At 32.4% G+C, this 22,375-nt stretch overlaps 2 protein-coding genes across 2 annotated transcripts; both read left to right on the top strand.

Annotated features, from left to right (window-relative positions):
* Window positions 1–1,274: 1,274 nt before the first annotated feature.
* tor (tyrosine protein kinase receptor torso) lies at window positions 1,275–8,732 on the top strand. Its single transcript, XM_077431589.1, has 16 exons — window positions 1,275–1,287; window positions 1,361–1,395; window positions 1,625–1,667; window positions 1,755–1,948; window positions 3,382–3,610; window positions 3,706–3,773; window positions 3,860–4,025; window positions 5,403–5,572; window positions 5,656–5,797; window positions 5,881–6,020; window positions 6,206–6,398; window positions 6,529–6,700; window positions 7,430–7,903; window positions 7,978–8,115; window positions 8,190–8,369; window positions 8,497–8,732. The coding sequence occupies exons 1-16, from the start codon at window positions 1,275–1,277 to the stop codon at window positions 8,669–8,671; spliced, it is 2,532 nt and encodes an 843-aa protein (XP_077287715.1). The 3' UTR covers window positions 8,672–8,732.
* Window positions 8,733–10,036: 1,304 nt separating this feature from the next.
* Dhc62B (Dynein heavy chain at 62B) lies at window positions 10,037–22,164 on the top strand. Its single transcript, XM_077431588.1, has 2 exons — window positions 10,037–10,135; window positions 10,528–22,164. Exons 1-2 carry the CDS (start codon window positions 10,037–10,039, stop codon window positions 22,162–22,164), a joined length of 11,736 nt encoding a protein of 3,911 aa, XP_077287714.1.
* The last annotated feature ends 211 nt before the right edge of the window (window positions 22,165–22,375 follow it).

Genomic DNA, 22,375 nt, shown 5'->3' with positions numbered 1-22,375 from the left:
GACGAAATAAGATACTTCGATATCGCACGTCTCAATTTTTCAGTTCACGTTCAATTTTCACTTTACCTCTATGTATAGGTATAATATGTACATATTTACTTACAAATGTACAATATATGTGTACGTTTAATCCACCGTGAAATAATATTCATGAAATGATTATTTATGGAATTGGAATTTTCCCTAGAATTTCGTAAATTAGGTATTTTCTATCCTTATAGAAAATCAAACGAATGTATGATTTTGTCAGAATTTCAATTAAGGCCTCTTTGTCGGTAGAAATATACGAATGTACTACATGTATATAGTATATAATAATATGTATATGATAAATAATATATACATATATATGTACCTATGTATGTAATCAGCCTTCTGTTGTGGCTGCGGAAAACCCAAATTCCGATTGATCAGTGATACTCGAAAATGAAATTCATACCTTAAGTACATCGGCAAGAACGTCAATAATTAAGTGGTTTAATTTTATATATTAAAAATAGCGATATTATATACATACATATATATACATAAGCTGATAGCTCAAATCGCACAGTGCTCAGTGGTTAAATCAGGTAGGCAAAGGTTATTTATTTTATTAAAATTATATACGACATACTCTTATGTTGCTTTTCAATTTTCATTATATCTTGTACGTGTCATACAATCAACTTGCCAGAAAATACAAAGAATTAATCTTCATACACGCCTGTTGAACGATTAGATTACAGTTCATTTATAATATTCAATTAATACAATTTCATTATGATTTCCTTTGAAGGATTATTTACTTATCTGAGCTATTATAGCGTATTGATTTATTCAAAGAGATTGGCGTTGGTTTAATAAGTTCATATAATACTTAAATGGCATGTCAGGAAATCGTTTGTTTAATTACCTAAGTAACACAGTTAGTTAATTGCTTTTGAAAATTACGTCGATTTCTGGGCGAAAACAAGTCTGATTACGCAAATACATACATAAGTCTTTCATTTTGAAAAGAAAACCAATTACAGTATTTCTAAGAAAATAAAATAAAAAGCATGAAGCTGTAATACATTTCACTCCACCATGAAACCATATAACCATAATTAAAAAGAAATTTAAAAACCATTCCAATATTAGAATACGCATTTTTAATTTTGTATACGATTTAGATTCTCAGTTATTTTACTTTAAATTATTAATACTATCTTTTATGTTTATTTGAATTCGAGGGACACTTCCTCGTTATCGTTAAGTATATTTTATTTAATATTTGTATTTAATTGTTTAATATGGAAAAACTTGGTAAAAACTCCTTACATATAAACAATATAAAACACCAATAGAAGAATAATAATTATAATTTTAAAATCAACAGACAGAGAGGCTAAAAAGGATATAAGTTTGACGAAGGTCGAAACTGGAAAAATTCTTAGGATAACGATTTGTATAAATCCTATTGAGGGTAATTAAGTATTTTGCGGAATACGCAATTTTCGTAAATTTAATTCCTGTTTGTTTTGAGTACACCCTCGTCCTTGTACATATATAATTTCACATTTATAAGATTATATCTGTGAAATTAATTTAATTTAATTAATCTACATATTAATAATATTTTTATTGGTTGTGTATTTTTTAGAATGAGTCTTCGTGCGCCAAATTATGTTGCAGACAATTTAATGGTAAGTAAAATTTAAATTCAAATTTAATGTACACGTTATATGTTTAATTTAATTTCCATATCTGATAGATATAATGTGCTTATTTAGATTTACCGACTATAAATACCGACACCTTCCAAACACAACCTATTTTATTGTGCCGCAGTGAAAACATAATTACAGTTGGATGGTCATCTGAAATTGACGATAAACAAAATATTGTATATGCCGCTGAAATAACAAATAGCGGTGGACGAAATAGTATTAGCGGAATGATAGAAGACACTCTAGTTTTTAATATAGTAAGGAAAATATTATTAACAGATACAAAATATCTATTGAAAATTCTAAGTTTTATCATATAAATAAAAAAGGTGACATCCAAAATTCGAGTTTTTCGCTCTGTCTTAATGTATACATTTATTTTTTATTTAAATATGTATGTACCTACCTATATATAGTATAGTGGAAAAAATATTTTGGTAACCCACGTTTGATTTTTGATTTTTAAATACTTTTTATTATTACTAAATTATATTCACAATACATCTCATATCCATTTTAATAGCTACTGATCCACTAATAATTTTCTATTTTACAATTTTATTTTATTATTATTAAAAATTACAGTTTTATATTATTCTAATGTTAATGTACAGCATTAAGGTCTGTTCATACCTATCCAGCACGACCCGAATCCTGCAAGTATCCTGCAAGTACGGACAGTATTCTTTAGTACATTCTACATATATGGACGCGCATGAATGCGTAAATGCGCATGCGCGAATGAAGTATGAATACGTCCATATAATGTACCAAAGAATACTATCGTCACTCGCAGGACACGTGCAGGATACGGGTCGTGCTGGATAGGTATGAACAGACCTTTATAGGCCCACTTAGTATTTAAGAGTTGTATAGTAAATAAAGTCATATACAATACTATCGATTAGTTGTGAACAATTATGGTTATCATTATCATCATATACAGCTATTCACCATCCACTTCTGGATGAAGGCCTCTCCAACACACTTCCACACGTCTCTGTTTTGCGCAACCCTCATCCATCTCACCCCATACATTTTCCTAATTTCGTCTATCCTAAGCGATCTTCCTTTTACCCGTTTGCATTCTCTCGAGTACCATTCAAGCACTTATTTTATCCACCTTTCGTCCATTCTTCTAGCCACGTGGCCCGCCCATTGCCATTTCAATATCTTTACTCTATCCAATATGTCGACTATCCTTGTCATACTTCTCATCCACGTGTTCGGCTTCCCGTTTTTCCTCGTTATACAACGAGCATACAGCGTTCCATACTTATTTGAGTGAATTGGACTTTGTGTAGCATCTTGGCGTTTTGTGTCCAAGTTTCACATCCATACATCATCGCTGGCAAAACGTATTGATTTTTTATTTTTTTCTTCATCCAGAGTGGCATTTTTGATTTAAAAACAACATTCATTTTTCTAAATTCATTCCATCCTAATTTCATATGTCTCTTTATTTCTTCATTTTTGCTACCAAACATGTCTTATATTTAAATTCATAATTATGGATATATAATATGTATGTATGTATGTATAATCTTCCCATTAATGTAATTTTTTAACTTAAAAGCTCAAGTGTCTTGCCAGATATTACTGTGTACCTCATTTTCAATTAATTATTCGAATATATGTAATAGGAAACAATTAAAGTATTTAATACCCATGGGTATGTTTTTTTTAACAGGTTACAGAAAAACATACGACATTTAACAATTTGACTCCGGACTCAAAATATAAAATTTGTTTGTCGGCTTTTAATTTGACGGCACAGCTTGGAAAACGAATGTGCGAGGAATTTTGGACGTTGCCAGAAAGTTTTGTTCCTAATAATGTTTTAAATATATCATTTGACGACTTAATGTATAACAATAATGTTGGATTCAATGCTACAATGAAATGGGAACCAGCTGAAGGTCGTCAATTGTTTTTTTTTTTATTTAACGAATAAAAATAATTACATATGTGCAGATTCAATATTCATATATAAATTTTCGATTAATTTATTTAGATCGTACATGCTATTATGAAATCTTAATATTTTCGGAGAATATACCCTGGCAATTAGAAGCACAAGTGGTAAATAAATCACGTATCTACATACATATATGTATATAATCAAAATCAAAATTATATATTAATTTAAATATTTAAAACAATTTCAGCCAGAAAACATGTTCACAATGGAGTTGTCTGATTTGGAATATGAAAAAAACTACAGTATTAGTGTGAAAGGGTGTACATTTGATAAAATACGAGAAAGTAATAACTCCTGGTTGTATTTCTTCACGCCATCCTGTACAGACTTCCATAAAAATCTAGAAATGTGCGGTATGTTTTATCGAATTTACATACATACATATGTACACATGGATATGTATATTATATATATACATAAATACATATGCACTTGCAATATTTTCTAAATAATAATGGTTGTGGCCATTTGCAGGTACTATATCTGCGACAGGCGCAAAGCTTTCTGCGCATGCGCGTGAACTTATAATCCGATTATAATTTCTTACATTTAATGTATGTACATATGCTAGACTTGTTTAATCAATCGTTCATTATACATGAGGCAAATAAATTTCGCACGTTATTATAATAGATTTATATCATTTAGCTAGTTCGCGGCTTGTATGTATTAAGGTCTGTTCATACTTAGTCAGCAAGTACCGACTTCAGCAGGTATCCGGCCGTACGAAAAGTATTATTTGGTACATTTTGTATGGGTATATTCATACCAACCGTCACGTTTACGCCACGGCAGGCTTACAGCAGTACCCGACATTTCCTGTTCATACCTTACAGCAACATCCGTCAACGTATCGTATCCGTTTTGGCCATCGTGGAAATATACACGCGAATTACGTGCCATGAGTCTGCCGCTTTGCTGTTTTGGACCAATTATCGATAGTGACAGTTGACAGCTGTTCAATCTTTCGACATGGTTTTGGCGCAAATATTTAAAAAAAATTTGTCCATCATCCACAAGCTCCTTATACAGTGTCCAAAAGTCTCCTTCGGTTTTTCTATTTTTAAACATTGGATGCACATCAAAACGCCTCCGTGCTTTTTTATTGCCTTCTTGAGCTTCTTCTTCCAACAACAACGCAATTATACATAATTTTTCGTGAAACATTTTTGCTGACTTGTATGCTAACGCGTAGCTACGAATGCACGTGTATGCATTGATATTGTAAGTACTCGACAATACGACGTAAGCAATATTGCGCCGTATCGTCATGGCCTGTAATGTATAAGTAAGCCGATTTTGCCTTGCACTCGGCCAAAGTGCTGTGAACGTGACGTGACCGCGACGTGTAGGTAGATATTAATAGAAATGTAATAAAATGACATATTTGAAACGGAGTCGTGCAGTGCTGAAGCCGTGCAGTGCTGTTAAGTATGAACAGACATTTATACGTTGTATATGATAATAATTTTCTTTATATGATAACAATTAATAATATGAACTAAATTGGATTATATTTTATACTTAACGTCACTTTACGAGTTCGAATAAAAAACTAAACTGTCGCAGATATAGTACCTGCAAATAGCCAATAATTCGCAGATATAGTACCTGAAAATAGCCAATTCTTTGCAGATATAGTACCTGCAAATAGCCACAACCAATAATAATTTACAAATATTAATTAAGTAAAATATTTGCTATAAAATGTCTTTGTATTCCATCCATAGCACCAAAAAAGCCCACAGGATTGAAAGTAGCGGAGGAAGAGAGAGCAGAATCAACAATGAATCAATTTAAGTATTACGATGTCTTTGTCAGTTGGGATGCACCAGAATTAATACCAGATTTTTACACAATAAGCTTCACTAATTTTGATTTGAGTTATAAAATCAATGGGGTAAAAATATGTATAATATAGCTATGTTTTGTTGTTTTTTTTCGTTATATATAAAAATAATATATTATGTGCTTTATTTTTAGACGGAAACCAATGCTAAGATTGAAAATGTAACGATCGGTACTTTTTATATAGTAACACTGTTAGCCGAGTCTAGTGGAGGAATAAGTGACTTGGCTCAAGCTTACCGAGAGATCATACTTTTAAATGATAGTAACACATTTAGTAAGCCAATATATATATTTTTTAATACATCATTTTTTTTTATTTCTGTACGTATAAAATAAAATGCTTTTAATGTTTTTCAGGTGTTTCAGATGATGATGGTTTGTTGTGGAGCGTCCTAATACCAATTATGTGTTTTTTATTAATAACAGGATCTGCAGTTTTCATTTATCACCGTCATGAGAGATTTAAACTCTATAAAAGGAGATGCCGCTATTTTGAAGTAGGTTTTGTATGTGAAGAAGATTATCAAATTTTGATTTTAAATTTAATTTTTCAAAGTAAATATTGTCAAAACCGCGACATCAATAACCTCCATTTGCATTTAAATTTCAAGACTGAATCGCGAAATGAATTACAATTAACATCTTTAAGGTCACAGAAAAACTTTTTCATTTTCTCTTTAAGGACTTGGAGCAAAAAGCACCTAAAGAAAGCGATTGTGGTTCCAATTTTAACATTATTCCAGAAGATGATCCATTTGAAATGATACCTGAGAAATTAGTTCTTTTTGAAGTATTGGGAGAAGGGGCATTTGGGGTCGTTCGTAAAGGATGGATTCCAAATAAAACTAGGGATGTTGCTGTTAAAATGTTAAAAGGTAAACTATGAAATATATAAAGATTATATTATAAGCATGCACCCGGAGAATAATTTAAGCCGAATACTTGTCAATTTTTTTATATCCATAATAAATAAAAGATTGAGAATAGAAATTTAACTTATTGCAGAAGACCCATCAGCAGAAGAAGTGAAACAATTCCGGCAAGAAATAGATATGATGAAATCTGTGGGATCTCATGCTCATATAGTCAGCTTAGTTGGATGTTGCACTCGTCCTAGCGCTACCATGATGTTGATAGTAGAATTTTGTGCACTTGGAGATTTACAACATTATCTTAGGTATTCACATACATATACGAAGGATTATAAATAAAATAATTTTTGTGTAATATTACGATAGTAATAATTATTATTATAATAAATAATAGTTCATAATTATATTTGATGATAATGTTATATGATAGGAAGGATGATGCAATCCCTATCCCATATGTATTGTTAATATGTAAGGAAAAAGAAAGACAAGAAAGTGACTCATAAATAAAATAATATTTAAATAAATATATAGTAATTGGTGAGCGATGAAGTAATAACTCCATTAATCGATTATATATATATCGATGAATGGAATGTGTATCTGCAGAAGTAAGAATACCATTGGAAGACAAAATTCACTTTGACGATAGGAGGCTGCTCTCACCCTAAGAATAGCCTTGAAGTAAGGCATAAACATCCACAACAATCAAAAACCTTGTTTAAATATGTATGTTACACACAACATTCTTTTCTGCAATGTTGGAATTGTCCGAGAGATCCTGAGTTTTCAGTTTTAGTTTATCCAATACCACATTGCGTATGAAGTCTGGATTTTTCCATGTCTGAATATATGGACCACCGTTTTTCAATTTAATGTTAAAATTATTGAATATTTCAAATGAAATTTGAAAAAGTAAAAAAAAAATGAAATTTATTTTTTTACTTTTTTCTGATATTAAACAATTTTTTTTATTTGGCAAATTCAAAATAAAATTTGCAATATGTATTACATTAACTTAATTTAATTTACAGAAACGCTTGGAGTAAAATTGTATCTAAAGAAACAACTACACCCAACGGTAAAATTGACTCCAAAAGAGACTCCAACGCTCCGATTAAATATGCTGATATTGCTATTTCGGATAGTACAGTAGAAAGTACTTCTAAGATTGCATTACCAAAAAACTGCGTAGAAAACGAATCCTATGACATAGAAGAAAGTATAAAAGATGACGACTTTATTACGGCTGTTGATTTATTATCGTTCGCGAGACAAATTGCAATAGGCATGGAGTTTTTGTCTTTGAATAGAGTTGTTCACCGAGATTTGGCTGCGAGGAATGTCTTAGTGTGCTCTGACAAAACTGTCAAAATAGCTGACTTTGGACTGTCCAGAGACATTTACCAAGAAAACATGTATAAAAAGATGAGTTCAGGCAAACTACCAATAAAATGGATGGCTTTGGAATCCTTAACTCACCAAGTTTATACAACGCAGAGCGATGTGTAATATATTCGACACATTTACATTACAGTCATATATAATCAGTCTAGAATTAACATTACAATTTTTTATGCAGGTGGTCCTTTGGAGTGCTATTTTGGGAAATTGTCACATTGGGTAGCACCCCTTATCCAAGTGTTCCATTGGGTCAAATTTTAAAAATGCTTATTTCTGGATATAGGATGGAATGCCCTGGAAATTGCAGTTCTAATATGTATTATTAAATTTCACTACTCAACTTTCGCAGTGTAGTTTTATTCGACTATGAGATAATATATTTTTTTACAGTTACAATTTAATGATGGAGTGTTGGAGACCAGTTCCAAAGAGGAGACCAAATTTTACAGAAATTAGACAAACCATTGACAAATTACTGGAGGGAATGTGTGCTGACAAATATTTGAATCTTGATGTGATGAACTACAAAGACACAACAACAGTGGAAACAGCTTCATACATACCACCGAGGTGAATTTTCTCTTTTTACAAGCTTTTTATTAGTCTCATATGTTAAAGTTTTATACAAAGCTATTCATGTCCGCGTCATTTTTATGGTATGTATGCATAGTACTTTATTTAATCATAGTAATTTCAGAAGTACTACAAACAGCCAGCATATCGATTTTGACGAAAGCGAACCTGAAAGATTTATTCAACCAATAACTCGTAAGGACAAGATGAATACTCAAGAAAATATCAATAACAACAATCACGCTAACACACAAATTCTTGAAGATCCTGTCGTGGACGATTGCCAAAGCATAAATTAGCATTAAGATTAATATAAAACAATTCGATGAGATGAAAATTGGACACAAACATTATATAAATGTAATATTTGATATTTGACATTTTTGAATTAGAATAAGTATGATGTCAATTTTTGGCTATATGTATATTTTTATAATATATATATAATGGTTTAACCAGCCAAGAAATTCCTAATAAATGATACTGATTGATTAAACAGTTGAAATTAAGACAAACTTACAAACACCAATGATACTAAAGAACAAATCTTTTAATTAACCAATTTATTCAGAGATTTATTAAGCCTTTATACTTAATAAATGATTGCAGGTTTTATGAATGATTGATTTTATAACTAGTCTATGCATCAATAGTACTAATCATTAATAATAGAAAAATTGACGGCAACGGTGAGTTTCAAATTAAAATAATGAAATATTTTATATGTATTTGTGTAAACTAGTCACATAATTCTTATATGTATGTATGTATGTGCTAACCAAATTATTATCTAAATGTCACAGTAAAACGCTTATTGAAATAAATGTATTAATATGTATGTATGTGACGTAACTAAGGGGGTAATTATTTTTATGTGCATATATTTATTTGCTTTCGATGTAGTGTTAAAATTAAGACTGATTGGTGCTACTTGTACTTCAATGATAATCAATACTCTATTATTTGCAGGTAAAATTGTTTGTTTTCACTTTTAGGTATCATTTAACTATGTACTAGTATTCTATTTTTAACATGTTAAAAAAATACATATTCAAATGTGAGGAAGAATTCATACTTCGTTTTCTATAATATTGTACTTAAATATAGTATTGTAATACTTGACCAGTTTATTGGCTTTAAAATGTAATACAGGTTAATGATAAAAATACAATTATTATTGATCATATCCAAAAACTATACAAGGTTTCAAAAAAATACAAATTAAAACTATTTTGGTATGTGAAAACTATATACATATACAAACGTACACACATACACTTATATAATAGGAATTAAATGTTTATAGCTCTTTACTTATATGTACATGTGTGTTTGGAAAAAATTGTATTTCTAATAAAAGTTTACTCTACAAAAAACTGTTTTTAAATCTCATATATATATTCAATCATAGTGTATTTAAATTTATTCACTATTTTCGATTGAAATTGTTAATTTATTTCATGGACTCATAATGTACATATGAAAATTATCATCATCATACACAAAACAAAAGTAAACAATTAACTCGACTAAAAATATACAAATACGTTTCCAAAGCGACGAATTCAATAATCGATTAAACACAACATAAGTTTCTGTCAATTCATTTCATAACATACATACATTGCATTTAATATAATCTGCGATTAGAAAGATTATTAAACATGGAAAAGAAAATAAAAAGTGCCAAAAAGAAATCATCAATGGTGACACTCCAAGGAATGCCTCAAATTCACAATTATCCATTTTACAATAGAAAAAAGGTAATTTGACACTTTTGTTATATTTGATTTAAGTACCATATACAAAATGCATTATTTAATGGCATTTCAATCATTATTTTTTAATTATAAGTAAAAAAATGTTATTGAAGTCAATCATAAGATCAAATTTAAGTACCTTATACAAAATACATTATTTAATGGCATTTCAATCATTATTTTTTAATTATAAATAAACACATGTTATTGAAGTCAATCGTAAGATCAAATTATCTTCATATTAAATTATCTATCATAAATCTCAAATCAAATTATCTATCATAAATCTTCAATTAACCTTGAAATAAAAATATTCAACTGTCAATTCAATCTAAATAATTAAGTCATTTCAATTTAAAAATGAAAAATAAAAAAACTTTGCTGATTATTTTCAGGCCAAGTATAAAAAAATACAAGACTATTTGATGGAAAAGGCTGATAAAGCAAAACAAAGCTATTCCTCAATTATTGACGATCGATCTGACGAAGAAGTAATTCCAATTGCCCAAGAAAAATACATAAACGACTTAAGACAACATGTCCAAAAAATTGTTCCAACGCCTATGTTGAAACCATGGGAAAATAAAATATTACATTTAATACCTATTCAATTGCGAAAGCATCATGTTTCGGCATTGAAAACTTTAGTCGACGAATGCAAAACAGACTGGAGCAATTGTTTGCACAATCTGATTGTTAAAAGTATTATCAGAGATGAGCCAGGGGTGGATAGAAAGCGTTACATAGAAAAGTCATTCAAATTTGGAGGTAAAACTGAAAATTATCAATTTTTTTTAAATACCAAGATTATACTGAAGGAAAAATTATTTTTGGTGCATCCATTTATGCGCAAAGTTTTGGATACAGCCATTACAACGTTTCCACTGTACTTAGTAGATATATCATCGTATCGAAGCAAAGGACTTATAACTGTTGAAGAACTATTCTCTACATTTCACAAAGAGTTATTAAATTCAGAAACCCTCATTAGAGATGTTTGGTATAAACAATTGTTAGTTTACTTCAAAATGAATCAAACTACTGATGTATTTCCTCCGAAAGCACACAAAGACTTCTTTTCGTGCCTTTCAAAATCAATAGCCATGCAAATTATCGAGCTGATGCGAAGATCTATTGTGCACATTATTGACATAGTAAAAGATCCTGAAAAAATACCTATGATTTACATGGAATTAAAATTCGACTCTGATATAAAACTTCTACCGTCATTGGAAAAAGTGTATTCAACGTACACAGATATGATAAAAAGCATAACACAAATTTGTCAGAATCTGCCTGATGTGGTCGAACAAGAAAATTCAAGTTTCTCCGAAAAATATATGAAGATTGAGATCAATGAGTGGGTGTATGAAAATTGTCGTAAACTTTTAAAAGAAAAAATAATTGAAGCTTTTACGGCGGTTGCACAATATGTTAGTGGTTTGGAAAGTGAATTTCATGGTTTAATACTAGATTGTTCGGATATTGCTAGTACTGAATTAGTTGTATCGCATGAGAAAATTAAAATTTACAAAGTAATGAATGAAAAGTTGGCTTCTATGATCAATAGTGAAAATTTTACAGTAGGACGTATCAGTCAAGGTGATATGTTGAGTAATTTGCGGAGTTGTTGTTTCAGACTTCAAGATAATATTTTGAATAGAATGAGTCAGGAACATAAGAATGAAGTTATTGATATTTGTGGTGAATTTGAAGTAATAGCCGAACGAGCTTTAGCTACTCCAGCTGACGCTACAGATTTAATGGCTTCTGGAGCTTACTGTCTCCGCGCAAAAACCGTACTTATTGAAGAACTTCAAGAAAGGATAGAGGACTCAGTTATAGCTCTTAGTCAGCTCATCGATATGACTACTCTATCTGATGAACATATCGGTTTGAATACTAAAATGATCAATTGGTTACAGGAAATACAACCGATACTAAAACAGAATGCAATAAACTATGAGACTATAAAATATGAAATGGAAGAAAATTTAATGGCAAAAACCAACGATTTGGGGAAAAAGATAACTGATATTTTACCATACTTGGAAATTTTAGATGAAATGGACGATATCAACAACACTTTTTCATATTTGGAAGACATTAGAAAGTTAGTTCATTGGATTAAAGATTGCGAAGAAGAAGTTGCTTGGATTAACAAGGAAGAGACAGTTTTTAAATTTCCACTGTCGCAATACAGTGATTTAGAAGAACTTAAAGATTACATTTTGCCGTTTTATGAATTAATGTATCTGTTGCATAGATGGAGGAGAAGTTATTACGCTTGGATGGATGGTCCTTTTGAATACATAGATAGTGCTGAGGTTCAACAACAACACGAAGAATATTGCAGAGAGTTTACTAATATATTAAAGCAATACAAGAGCAAAATAAAACAACAAATATCAGACAACAATGAGAGAAGGTTCAAAGGTTTAGTGGAGGATCCAGACCCAATGAATTTACCAGCACCCATGAAGCTGTGCGCTCAAGCATTAAACGAGTTAAAAGAATGGAGACCGCATGTTCAACTTGTGAACATAATGTGTAATTCAGCACTTCGTCAAAGACATTGGGATGAAATGTCATCTATTGCCAAATTTGACCTAACTCCAGATGCTGGAACGACGATCAGAAAGTTGATCAAATTAAATTTGAAGCCTGATATGGGAAAATATGAAATTATCAGTGTTGGTGCATGCAAAGAGTTAACTCTCATAACAAATTTAAAGGGGATGATTTCAGAATGGGATTGTGTGAATTTTACAATGGGTACTTATAGAGACACTGACATAAAAGTGCTCGTGCGTTTAGAAGACATTCAGACAATTCTGGACGACCAATTAATGAAATCTCTAGGCATGAGAGGATCTGCTTTTGTTAAGCCGTTTGAAACGGAAGTGAAAGATTGGTACCAGAAATTGACACGTGTCAACAATGTATTGGATAATTGGATTAAAATACAACAACAGCGAATTAGCTTGTTGCCATTCTTTTCATCTAAAGATATTATGAATCAAATGCCTCAAGAGTCTGTAATGTTTCGAGAAGTCGACAATACTTATAATATTTTCATAAAAATGGTTGAAAAGGTCCCACTCGTCATAGAAACGGCGGCTGGGCACGGACTTTTAGAAACCATGGACAATACTATTATTTTAATCGAGAAGATTAATAGTGGCGTTAATGAATATATTGAAAAGAAACGTTTGTTCTTTCCACGACTGTTCTTCTTGTCTAACGATGAAATATTGGATATATTATCTGAAACTGAAAATCCAGCTAAGGTGCAGCCTCATTTGAAGAAATGTTTTGAAGGTATTTACAAGTTGGATTTCGATGACGATTTGAACATTTTGGGAATGATCAGTGAAGAAGGCGAGCTTGTGAAATATCGGGAAAGTATTTCGACCAAGAAAACCCAAGGGGCCGTTGAAAAGTGGTTAGTTCAAGTTGAGCAACAAATGTTGTTTACAATTCGTGACGAAATAAAAAGAAGCTTTGAAGAACACAGTATAATCCATAGAGAAGATTGGATCAGTAAATGGGAAGGTATGGTAGTGTTATGCGTTTCACAAATCTACTGGGCACTCGATGTACACTCATGTCTAAAGAGTGGAAAAAATAACAGTTTGGAGCAATTTCATGGAGTTTTACAACAGCAACTCAATAATTTAGTGGAGTTTTTGAGATCCCCTGGTTTAAAAAACATCACCAGGATTACGATAAAGGCGTTGATTGTCATTGATGTTCACGCCAAGGATGTAATTCAGGAGTTGATCGATAAGAAAGTGAAGGATGATAACGATTTCAATTGGCTAGCTCAGCTTAGATACTATTGGGAAGAAGATATGGTCATCGTACGAATCATAAATGCATCTGTTAAGTTCGCCTATGAATATTTAGGAAACAGTGACAGATTAGTCATTACGCCCTTGACGGATCGTTGCTATAGGACTTTGGTCGGTGCATTCGATCTCAATCTGAACGGTGCTCCTGAAGGACCAGCCGGAACGGGCAAAACGGAAACCACAAAAGATCTAGCCAAAGCTTTGGCTAAGCAGTGTATAGTATTCAATTGCTCCGACGATTTAGATTATAAATCAATGGGACGATTTTTCAAAGGACTTGCTTGTTCTGGAGCGTGGGCTTGCTTCGATGAGTTTAATAGAATCGATGTAGAAGTCCTTTCCGTAATCGCTCAACAAATACTGTCGATCGTTCAAGCTGTTCGTGCAAAGGTTGCGACATTTTATTTTGAGGGTACCCAATTGAAATTAAATCCCACGTGTTACATCTGTATTACTATGAATCCGGGTTACGCTGGAAGATCAGAACTACCGGATAATCTCAAAGTTCTGTTTAGAACAGTTGCTATGATGGTACCAGACTATGCACTCATCAGTGAAGTTTCTTTGTATTCGTATGGATTTTTGGACGCACGTAGATTATCTGTAAAAATTGTGACTACATACAGATTATGCTCTGAGCAGTTGTCTTCTCAAAAGCATTATGATTATGGAATGAGAGCAGTGAAGACTGTTTTAAGTGCGTGTGGAAGGAATAAAATAGACTTTCCCGCAGAAGATGAGAATTTGTTGTTGTTGAGGTCTTTGATTGATGTAAATTTACCGAAGTTTCTGTCATGCGATGTTCCTTTATTTGAATCGATCGTTTCAGATCTCTTCCCAGGCTTAACTTTGCCTCCATTGGACTTGAACGATATCAAATCAGAGACGGAAAAGTATTGCAAGGAAATCAACGTACAATCTACCGGATATTTCATGACAAAAATAATAGAAACTTATCAAATGATGCACGCTCGTCATGGGTTCATGTTAGTGGGCGACTCCTACTCTGGAAAATCGACTATTTTGAAAACATTAGCTGGGACTTTGAGCTCTTTAAACAGTCGAGGTTTCAACTACGATTCTGTCGAATACAGTGTAATCAATCCAAAGTCTATAGAATCTTCACAATTATTCGGTGCTTATGATCGAATTTCAAACGAGTGGATAGACGGTGTCGTTGCTGATATTTTTAGAAAGTTTGCAATAGATGAGGGTGCTCAAAGGAAATGGATCATATTTGATGGTCCCATCGATGCAGTTTGGATCGAAAATATGAATACAGTGTTAGATGATAATAAAAAACTCTGTCTGACGTCTGGCGAAATAATTTCAATGTCGAAAAAAATGTCAATGATATTCGAAGTGATGGACGTATCTCAGGCATCTCCCGCCACCGTTTCAAGGTGTGGAATGATTTACATGGAATCGAACAACTTGGGCTATGCACCTTTCGTCAAGTCTTGGATCAACGGGGTTACATCAACTTGGAAAAATGGCTATGAAGAATATTTGTCGAGTTTATGCGATTGGCTATTTCCACCGTTACTGTCACTGCTGAAGGAATTGGATAAACCAGATATGACCGGAGGTGAAATAAACTTAGTAATTACTACATTGAGGTTGATTAATATGTTGATGGCGGACGCCAATCCTGCGGAAGAAGATGCAAAGTATGTGAAGACTTGGATTCAAGCGTCGTTTATCTTCGCGATTATTTGGGGAATCGGAGGTAATTTAAGCGCAGAATCAAAGAAGAGATTTGATGAAACTTTGCGTGACATCTGGAAGAATGAAAAAAACATACCGGAAACTTTGGAGAAGATGGACGTGTCGATTCCGTTCGAGGGACTTTTGTCTGAGTATTTATATATCTACAAACAAAAGGGAAGTTGGAAATCGTGGAATGATGTTGCTAAAAATGTGAAGATTATCGAGACGCCGATTTTGCAGCAAATGCTCATTCCTACGGTTGAAACTGTAAAATACACGTTTCTATTGGAACTTCATATACGCCATAATACTCCAATGTTACTATTTGGACCTACGGGTACAGGGAAGACGTTTTATGTTCAAAAATATATTATAAATCAGCTATCTTTGGAAAAATACACACCCATAATGATAACTTTCACGTCTACGACTTCGGCAACGACTACACAAGATTTAATCCTGACAAAGTTGTACAAGCAAAAAAATAATACTTACGGGCCAGCGACAGGGAAATTGGCTCTAGTCTTCGTGGATGATATGAATATGCCTGAAAAAGAAATATATGGAGCTCAGCCTGCCATTGAAACTTTAAGGCAACTGTTGGATCAAAAGTTTTGGTATAAATCTGGTAAAAAGAATATCTCGAATACGCTTCTTGTTGGTACACTAGGACCGGTTGGTGGAAGTAGACAGCGAATATATCCAAGGTTGCTAAGACATTTTGACTTATTTTCAATAAATAACTTCTCCGAAGATACAATATCAAAAATATTTACGGGTATCTTACAAATTGGTTGGAAAAGAAGTGGATTTGGAAATGACGTTACACCCTTCATCACTTCTATTATAAGTGCCACAATAGATACGTATGTTAGTGCTATAAGCAATATGTTTCCTACGACAAAAAAACCACATTATATATTTAATTTGAGGGATATATCAAGAGTAATCCAAGGATGCTTACTCATTAAAAAAGAATCCGCAGATGCCAAAAAGACTTTCGTTAAACTTTGGATTCACGAAGTTTCAAGGGTATTCTATGACCGACTTATAAATCATGATGATAGGGAATGGTTTTTTGAATTGCTAAAGAAATATGTTTCTGTTCATTTTAAAGAATCGTTTGAAGAGATCTGCGATGCATATTTGGATGAAGAAGAAACGGTTACAAGAGAATCTTTAAAAAAGTTGATGTTTGGAACGTATTTGGACAGTGATAATTTGGAAGAAGACAAGAAATATGAGGAGTTGCCGAGCTTAGATCTTCTTCATAATAAGGCCATGGAAGCATTAGAAGATTATAATTCAGTAAATAACAAAAAAATGGATATAGTTTTATTCCAATATGCTTTGGAACATCTTTCAAAAATATGCAGAGTTCTTTCTATACCAGAAGGTAGTATTCTTTTGGTAGGTGTTGGTGGATCTGGCAGACAATCATTATCGCGACTTGCAAGTTCATTGACAGGAAAAACTCTATTCCAACCGGAAATTTCAAGTAATTATACTACAAAATCTTGGCACGACGATATAAAAAAGATTTTAAAGGAATCAGGAGGTTTATCAAAAGAAATTGTATTTTTGATGACAGAGGAGCAAATTCTAAATGAAAGATTTTTGCAAGACATTGATAACTTGCTTAATTCCGGTGAAATTCCAAATTTGTTCGAAATTGATGAAAAGCAAGATATTCTAGAGCTCGTACGACTAGACGCTCAAGGAGGGAACAGAAATTTAGATATAAGTCCTTTGCAAGTAATGGAATTTTTTCGAGCTCGTTGCAAAACTAAACTACATGTATGCTTGTGTTTGAGTCCTATTGGAGATTCTTTCAGAAATAGGCTAAGACTTTATCCTTCATTGGTTAATTGTTGTACTATTGACTGGTTTGATAGCTGGCCTGAAGATGCTTTAGAAAAAGTTGCTTACCACTATGTGGAAAATATTAATTTACCTAATGATATTATGTTAGCATCAATAAAAGTTTGTAAATATTTTCACATGAACGCTTACGAAATATCCAAGAAATTTTATGAAAGGACGAAAAGGCATACTTATATTACATCGGCATCTTTTCTTGATCTAATTAATTTATTTACTAAATTAACTCAAGATAAACAGAAAGAGTTATCGTTGGCTAAGTCACGGTACATCAACGGATTAGAAAAATTGAGCATGGCTGCGGAAGCTGTTTCTGATATGCAACGTGAACTGAACGAATTAAAGCCGCAACTGATCATCATGGCAGTGAAAGGAGCTGAAATGATGGAAGAAATAGAAAGAGAAACCATTGAAGCCGATAAAGCAACCGTGCAAGTGAGAGAAGATGAAAAAATCGCAAACGAACAAGCGGCTTCGGCTCAAATTCTGAAAAAAGATTGCGAAGCAGACTTAGCATTGGCTATACCCATTCTTGAGGATGCAATTGCAGCTTTAAACACATTGAAACCTACAGATATTACATTGGTAAAATCTATGAAAAATCCACCAGCGGCAATCAAATTAGTAATGGCTGCCGTCTGCGTCATGAAAAGTATACCACCAGATCGAATTCCAGATCCGGCGAATCCTGGACGCAAGATGATGGATTATTGGGGACCCAGTAAAAGACTTCTCGGAGATATGGCTTTCCTCCAAAGTTTGAAAGAATTCGACAAAGATAACATACCTGTAGTGACGATGGCTAAAATTAGAAAAGAATATTTACCTCATAAAGATTTTAAGCCACACATTATTGCTAAAGCTTCTACTGCCGCTGAAGGACTGTGTAAGTGGGTTATAGCAATGGACATGTATGACGCTGTTGCAAAAGTAGTCGCACCTAAAAAAGCAAAATTGCAAGCAGCTGAAACAGAATTTGCTGCAACGATGGCAATATTGGATGAAAAGAAGGCCATGGTAGCGAGATTAGAAAAAAAATTAGCCGATTTAAACAATGCATTGGAGGAAGCAAACTTAAAAAAGCAACAGCTTGAAGAAGAAGTTGAACTATGTATAAATAAACTGCATCGTGCTGAAAAATTGATAGGAGGATTGGGTGGTGAAAAAAATCGTTGGACTAAATCTGCTGAGATACTTCAAACCCTTTACGATCATTTGGCAGGGGATCTAATCTTGTCATGTGGAATCATAGCTTACTTATCGCCATTCACTATGATCGAAAGATATTCTATAATTACAGAATGGAAAGAGTATGTGTCGGTTTTAGACATTCCATTTTCTGATGATTATTTGTTTAGTAAAGTTTTGGGAACAGATCTCAAAATACAAAACTGGTATATTGCTGGTTTACCTAAAGATCAAATATCCACAGACAATGCAATAATTCAAGATACTTCTATAAGATGGTCCTTGTTTATAGATCCTCAAATGCAAGCCAATAAGTGGATAAAAATAATGGAAAAGAAAAATGATATACATGTTTTAAAGTTTTCAGATAAAAATTACATGGAAACTATTAAAACTTGTTTGGAGTACGGAATGCCAGTTTTGATTGAAAATGTTACAGAGGAACTGGATGCACCGATAGATCCAATATTAAAGAAGAATATATATAACTTAAATGGAAAAGATTACATAGCTTTGGGAGACAATATCATTGAATATAATAAAAAGTTCAGATTATATATGACGACGAATATGAGAAATCCCCATTATCATCCAGAGATATTTAATAAAGTTACTATTATAAATTTTGCACTTTCAAAAGATGGATTAGAAGACCAGCTTCTAGGCATAGTTGTTGCAAAAGAGAGACCTGATCTTCAGGAAAAAAGAAAAAAGCTAATTATTGAAAGTGCCGAAAATAATGCTTCGTTAAAAAATATTGAAGATAGTATACTTAAAACGTTACAAGAAACAAAAGGAGACATACTGGAGGATGAAGCGGCAATTGAAGTTTTGGACTCATCTAAAACATTATCAGTAGAAATATTGAAAAGAAGAGAGGCTATGAAAGATACAGAAGTTATAATCAATGATTTCAGGTCAAGTTATTACAGTGTTGCAAAACACTCGGCAATCGTTTATTATTGTATTACTAATCTGTCAAGCATAGACCCAATGTATCAGTATTCTTTGTCGTGGTTTATAAATTTGTATCAGTTTTCGATAGAAAAGGCAAATAAGTCCAAAATTCTGGAAAAAAGACTACAGTTCATAAGGGATACTTTTACATTCAATTTATATAGTAATGTAACAAGATCGCTTTTTGAAAAAGACAAATTAACATTTTCATTCATACTCTGCTCTGAAATCTTATTAGCAAAAGATGAAATCAATTCAAATGAGTTTAACTACTTTTTATCTGGAAGCACAATTACCGATGATCAAACTGACAATCCATTTACTTGGCTACCAAAAAATTCTTGGGATAGTATTTGCAACATTGAAGAAATTCCAGAATTTGAAAATTTCAAAAACATGTTTATTAAAGATGGTACAACTTGGAAAATAATCTATGACTCTCCCGAGCCACAAAAGGAAATATTTCCAGAACCGTGGAATGCATCTCTTTCTGACTTTAAGAAATTGATAGTAATCAGAATTTTAAGACCAGATAAACTTACAGATGCGATAGTAGAATTTGTTAAAAATCATATCGGAGAAAAGTATGTAAATCCACCTCCGTTCGATATCGCAAAATCTTATAATGACTCTAACTGTCTCATACCACTAATATTCATTCTGTCTCCTGGTTCTGATCCAATCGGCACACTTTTAAAATTCACTGAGAGAATGGGCTTCAGCAATAAATTGAACTACATCTCATTAGGTCAAGGGCAGGGGGAAAAAGCTAGAGTTTTAATTGAAGAAGCTCAAACTGAAGGAGGATGGGTATGTTTACAAAATTGTCACCTTGCAGTGTCATGGCTTATAGAACTTGAAAATATATGCGAGAACATCGACTTTACAAATACAGATATAAGTTTTCGTTTATGGTTGACAAGCTACCCGACTCCTAAATTTCCACATTCTATCTTACAATCCAGTATAAAAATGACTAACGAGCCTCCCACGGGATTAAAAAATAATTTAACTCGTTTGTACTCATCAGAACCATTAAAAGAGCCTGAATTTTACGAAGGTTGTCCTGGAAAAGATAAAACATTCAGTAAATTACTATACGGTATATGCTTTTTTCATGCTGTCGTACAAGAAAGAAAGAAATTTGGATCATTGGGTTGGAATATTCCATATGGATTTGACGATTCTGATTTTCAAATATCAGTTATGCAATTGCAAAAGTTTCTTAATCAATACAACGATGTCCCTTACATTGCATTATCATATTTAACTGGAGAGTGCAATTACGGGGGTCGGGTAACAGACGACTGGGACAGAAGACTTATCATTACAATCCTAAAATATTTTATCAATCCTGATGTTGTGAATAGTTCAAAGTATCAATTTTCAGAATTGAGTTCTAAATATGGACTACCAAAACGATGTGAATACAAAGACTATTTGAAACATATCGAAAATATTCCAATTGTGTCTACTCCGGAAATATTTGGTTTGCATGCAAATGCTGACATATTCAGGAACTACACAGCATCTATGAATATAATCACTTCTCTATTGGCTGTTTATGATGAGAGTATGAGTAGTGCGTCAAATGAAAATTCTGATGAATTGATAACAACACTCTGCAAAGATATAATTGAAAAATTACCTTTACAATTCAATACAGAAATTGCTAGACACAAATACCCAATTGATTATCACGAATCTATGAACGCTTTTCTAATTCAAGAGATGGAAAGATTCAACATTTTAATCAACATAATCACTACATCAGTAACAATATTATCAAAAAGCATTAAAGGATTGATAGTGATGACTCCTGAAATTCAAATTCAAGCCGATTCCATGTTATTAGGAAAAATTCCTAGTAATTGGTCTAAAGTTTCATATCCAAGCTTGAAACCTCTTGGCAGTTATATATCAGACTTAGTGGAAAGACTGAATATATTACAATTGTGGTTCGACGATGGGAAGCCTTCGAAATTTTGGATTACAGGATTCTTCTTCACACAAGCATTTTTAACTGGAGCAATGCAAAACCACGCACGAAAAGAAAAAATTCCAATAGATTTACTTACATTCGATTGTGAAATTGTTGAAGACAACGATGACATCAACCAGAATACTTCGTGTGTTTATGTATATGGTCCATTCTTTGACGGAGCCAGGTGGAATTCGAAACGGCACGTTTTGGATGAACAATATCCAAAAATTTTAAACCAGCCGACACCGTTAATCAAAATATTTGTTATTAAAAAAACGGATTTATTTGAAGGGAAACGATACAAATGCCCACTGTATAAAACTCTTGAAAGGAGGGGTATCCTCGCGACAACTGGACACTCTTCTAATTTTGTTATATCTTTATTATTACCCTCCAATAAATCTTCTGATCATTGGACCAAGCGTAGTGTAGCAATGATATTGCAACTTAATATTTGAAAATCTTTTGTACATTTATATACAAAATTGTATTAAATAAATAATTAAATTTTATTACGTTTTTTAATCTTAATTCACTTAATTTTTTTTTCAAATTTGGTTACATTGAATTTATAGTATTGCAGTAAATGAAATAAAATTTTGAATAATTTTATGTTTGTGTTATGTATATAGAATGAGTCTGATTTAACATATAGTAACTCTGCATAAC

This window comes from Arctopsyche grandis, chromosome 5, assembly GCF_051622035.1.
Source record: "Arctopsyche grandis isolate Sample6627 chromosome 5, ASM5162203v2, whole genome shotgun sequence".
NCBI classification, from domain to species: Eukaryota; Metazoa; Arthropoda; class Insecta; order Trichoptera; family Hydropsychidae; genus Arctopsyche; species Arctopsyche grandis.
This window is presented reverse-complemented; position numbering and strand designations above follow the sequence as displayed.

Excerpts from the sequence above, each read along its gene's own strand:
- tor (XM_077431589.1), top strand. Across the intron at positions 4,026-5,402 it reads TAAAAATCTAGAAATGTGCG|CACCAAAAAAGCCCACAGGA; the intron begins GTATGTTTTATC and ends TTCCATCCATAG. Across the intron at positions 6,701-7,429 it reads GATTTACAACATTATCTTAG|AAACGCTTGGAGTAAAATTG; the intron begins GTATTCACATAC and ends TTTAATTTACAG.
- Dhc62B (XM_077431588.1), top strand. The coding sequence starts at position 10,037 with ATGGAAAAGAAAATAAAAAGTGCCAAAAAGAAATCATCAATGGTGACA. Across the intron at positions 10,136-10,527 it reads CATTTTACAATAGAAAAAAG|GCCAAGTATAAAAAAATACA; the intron begins GTAATTTGACAC and ends GATTATTTTCAG.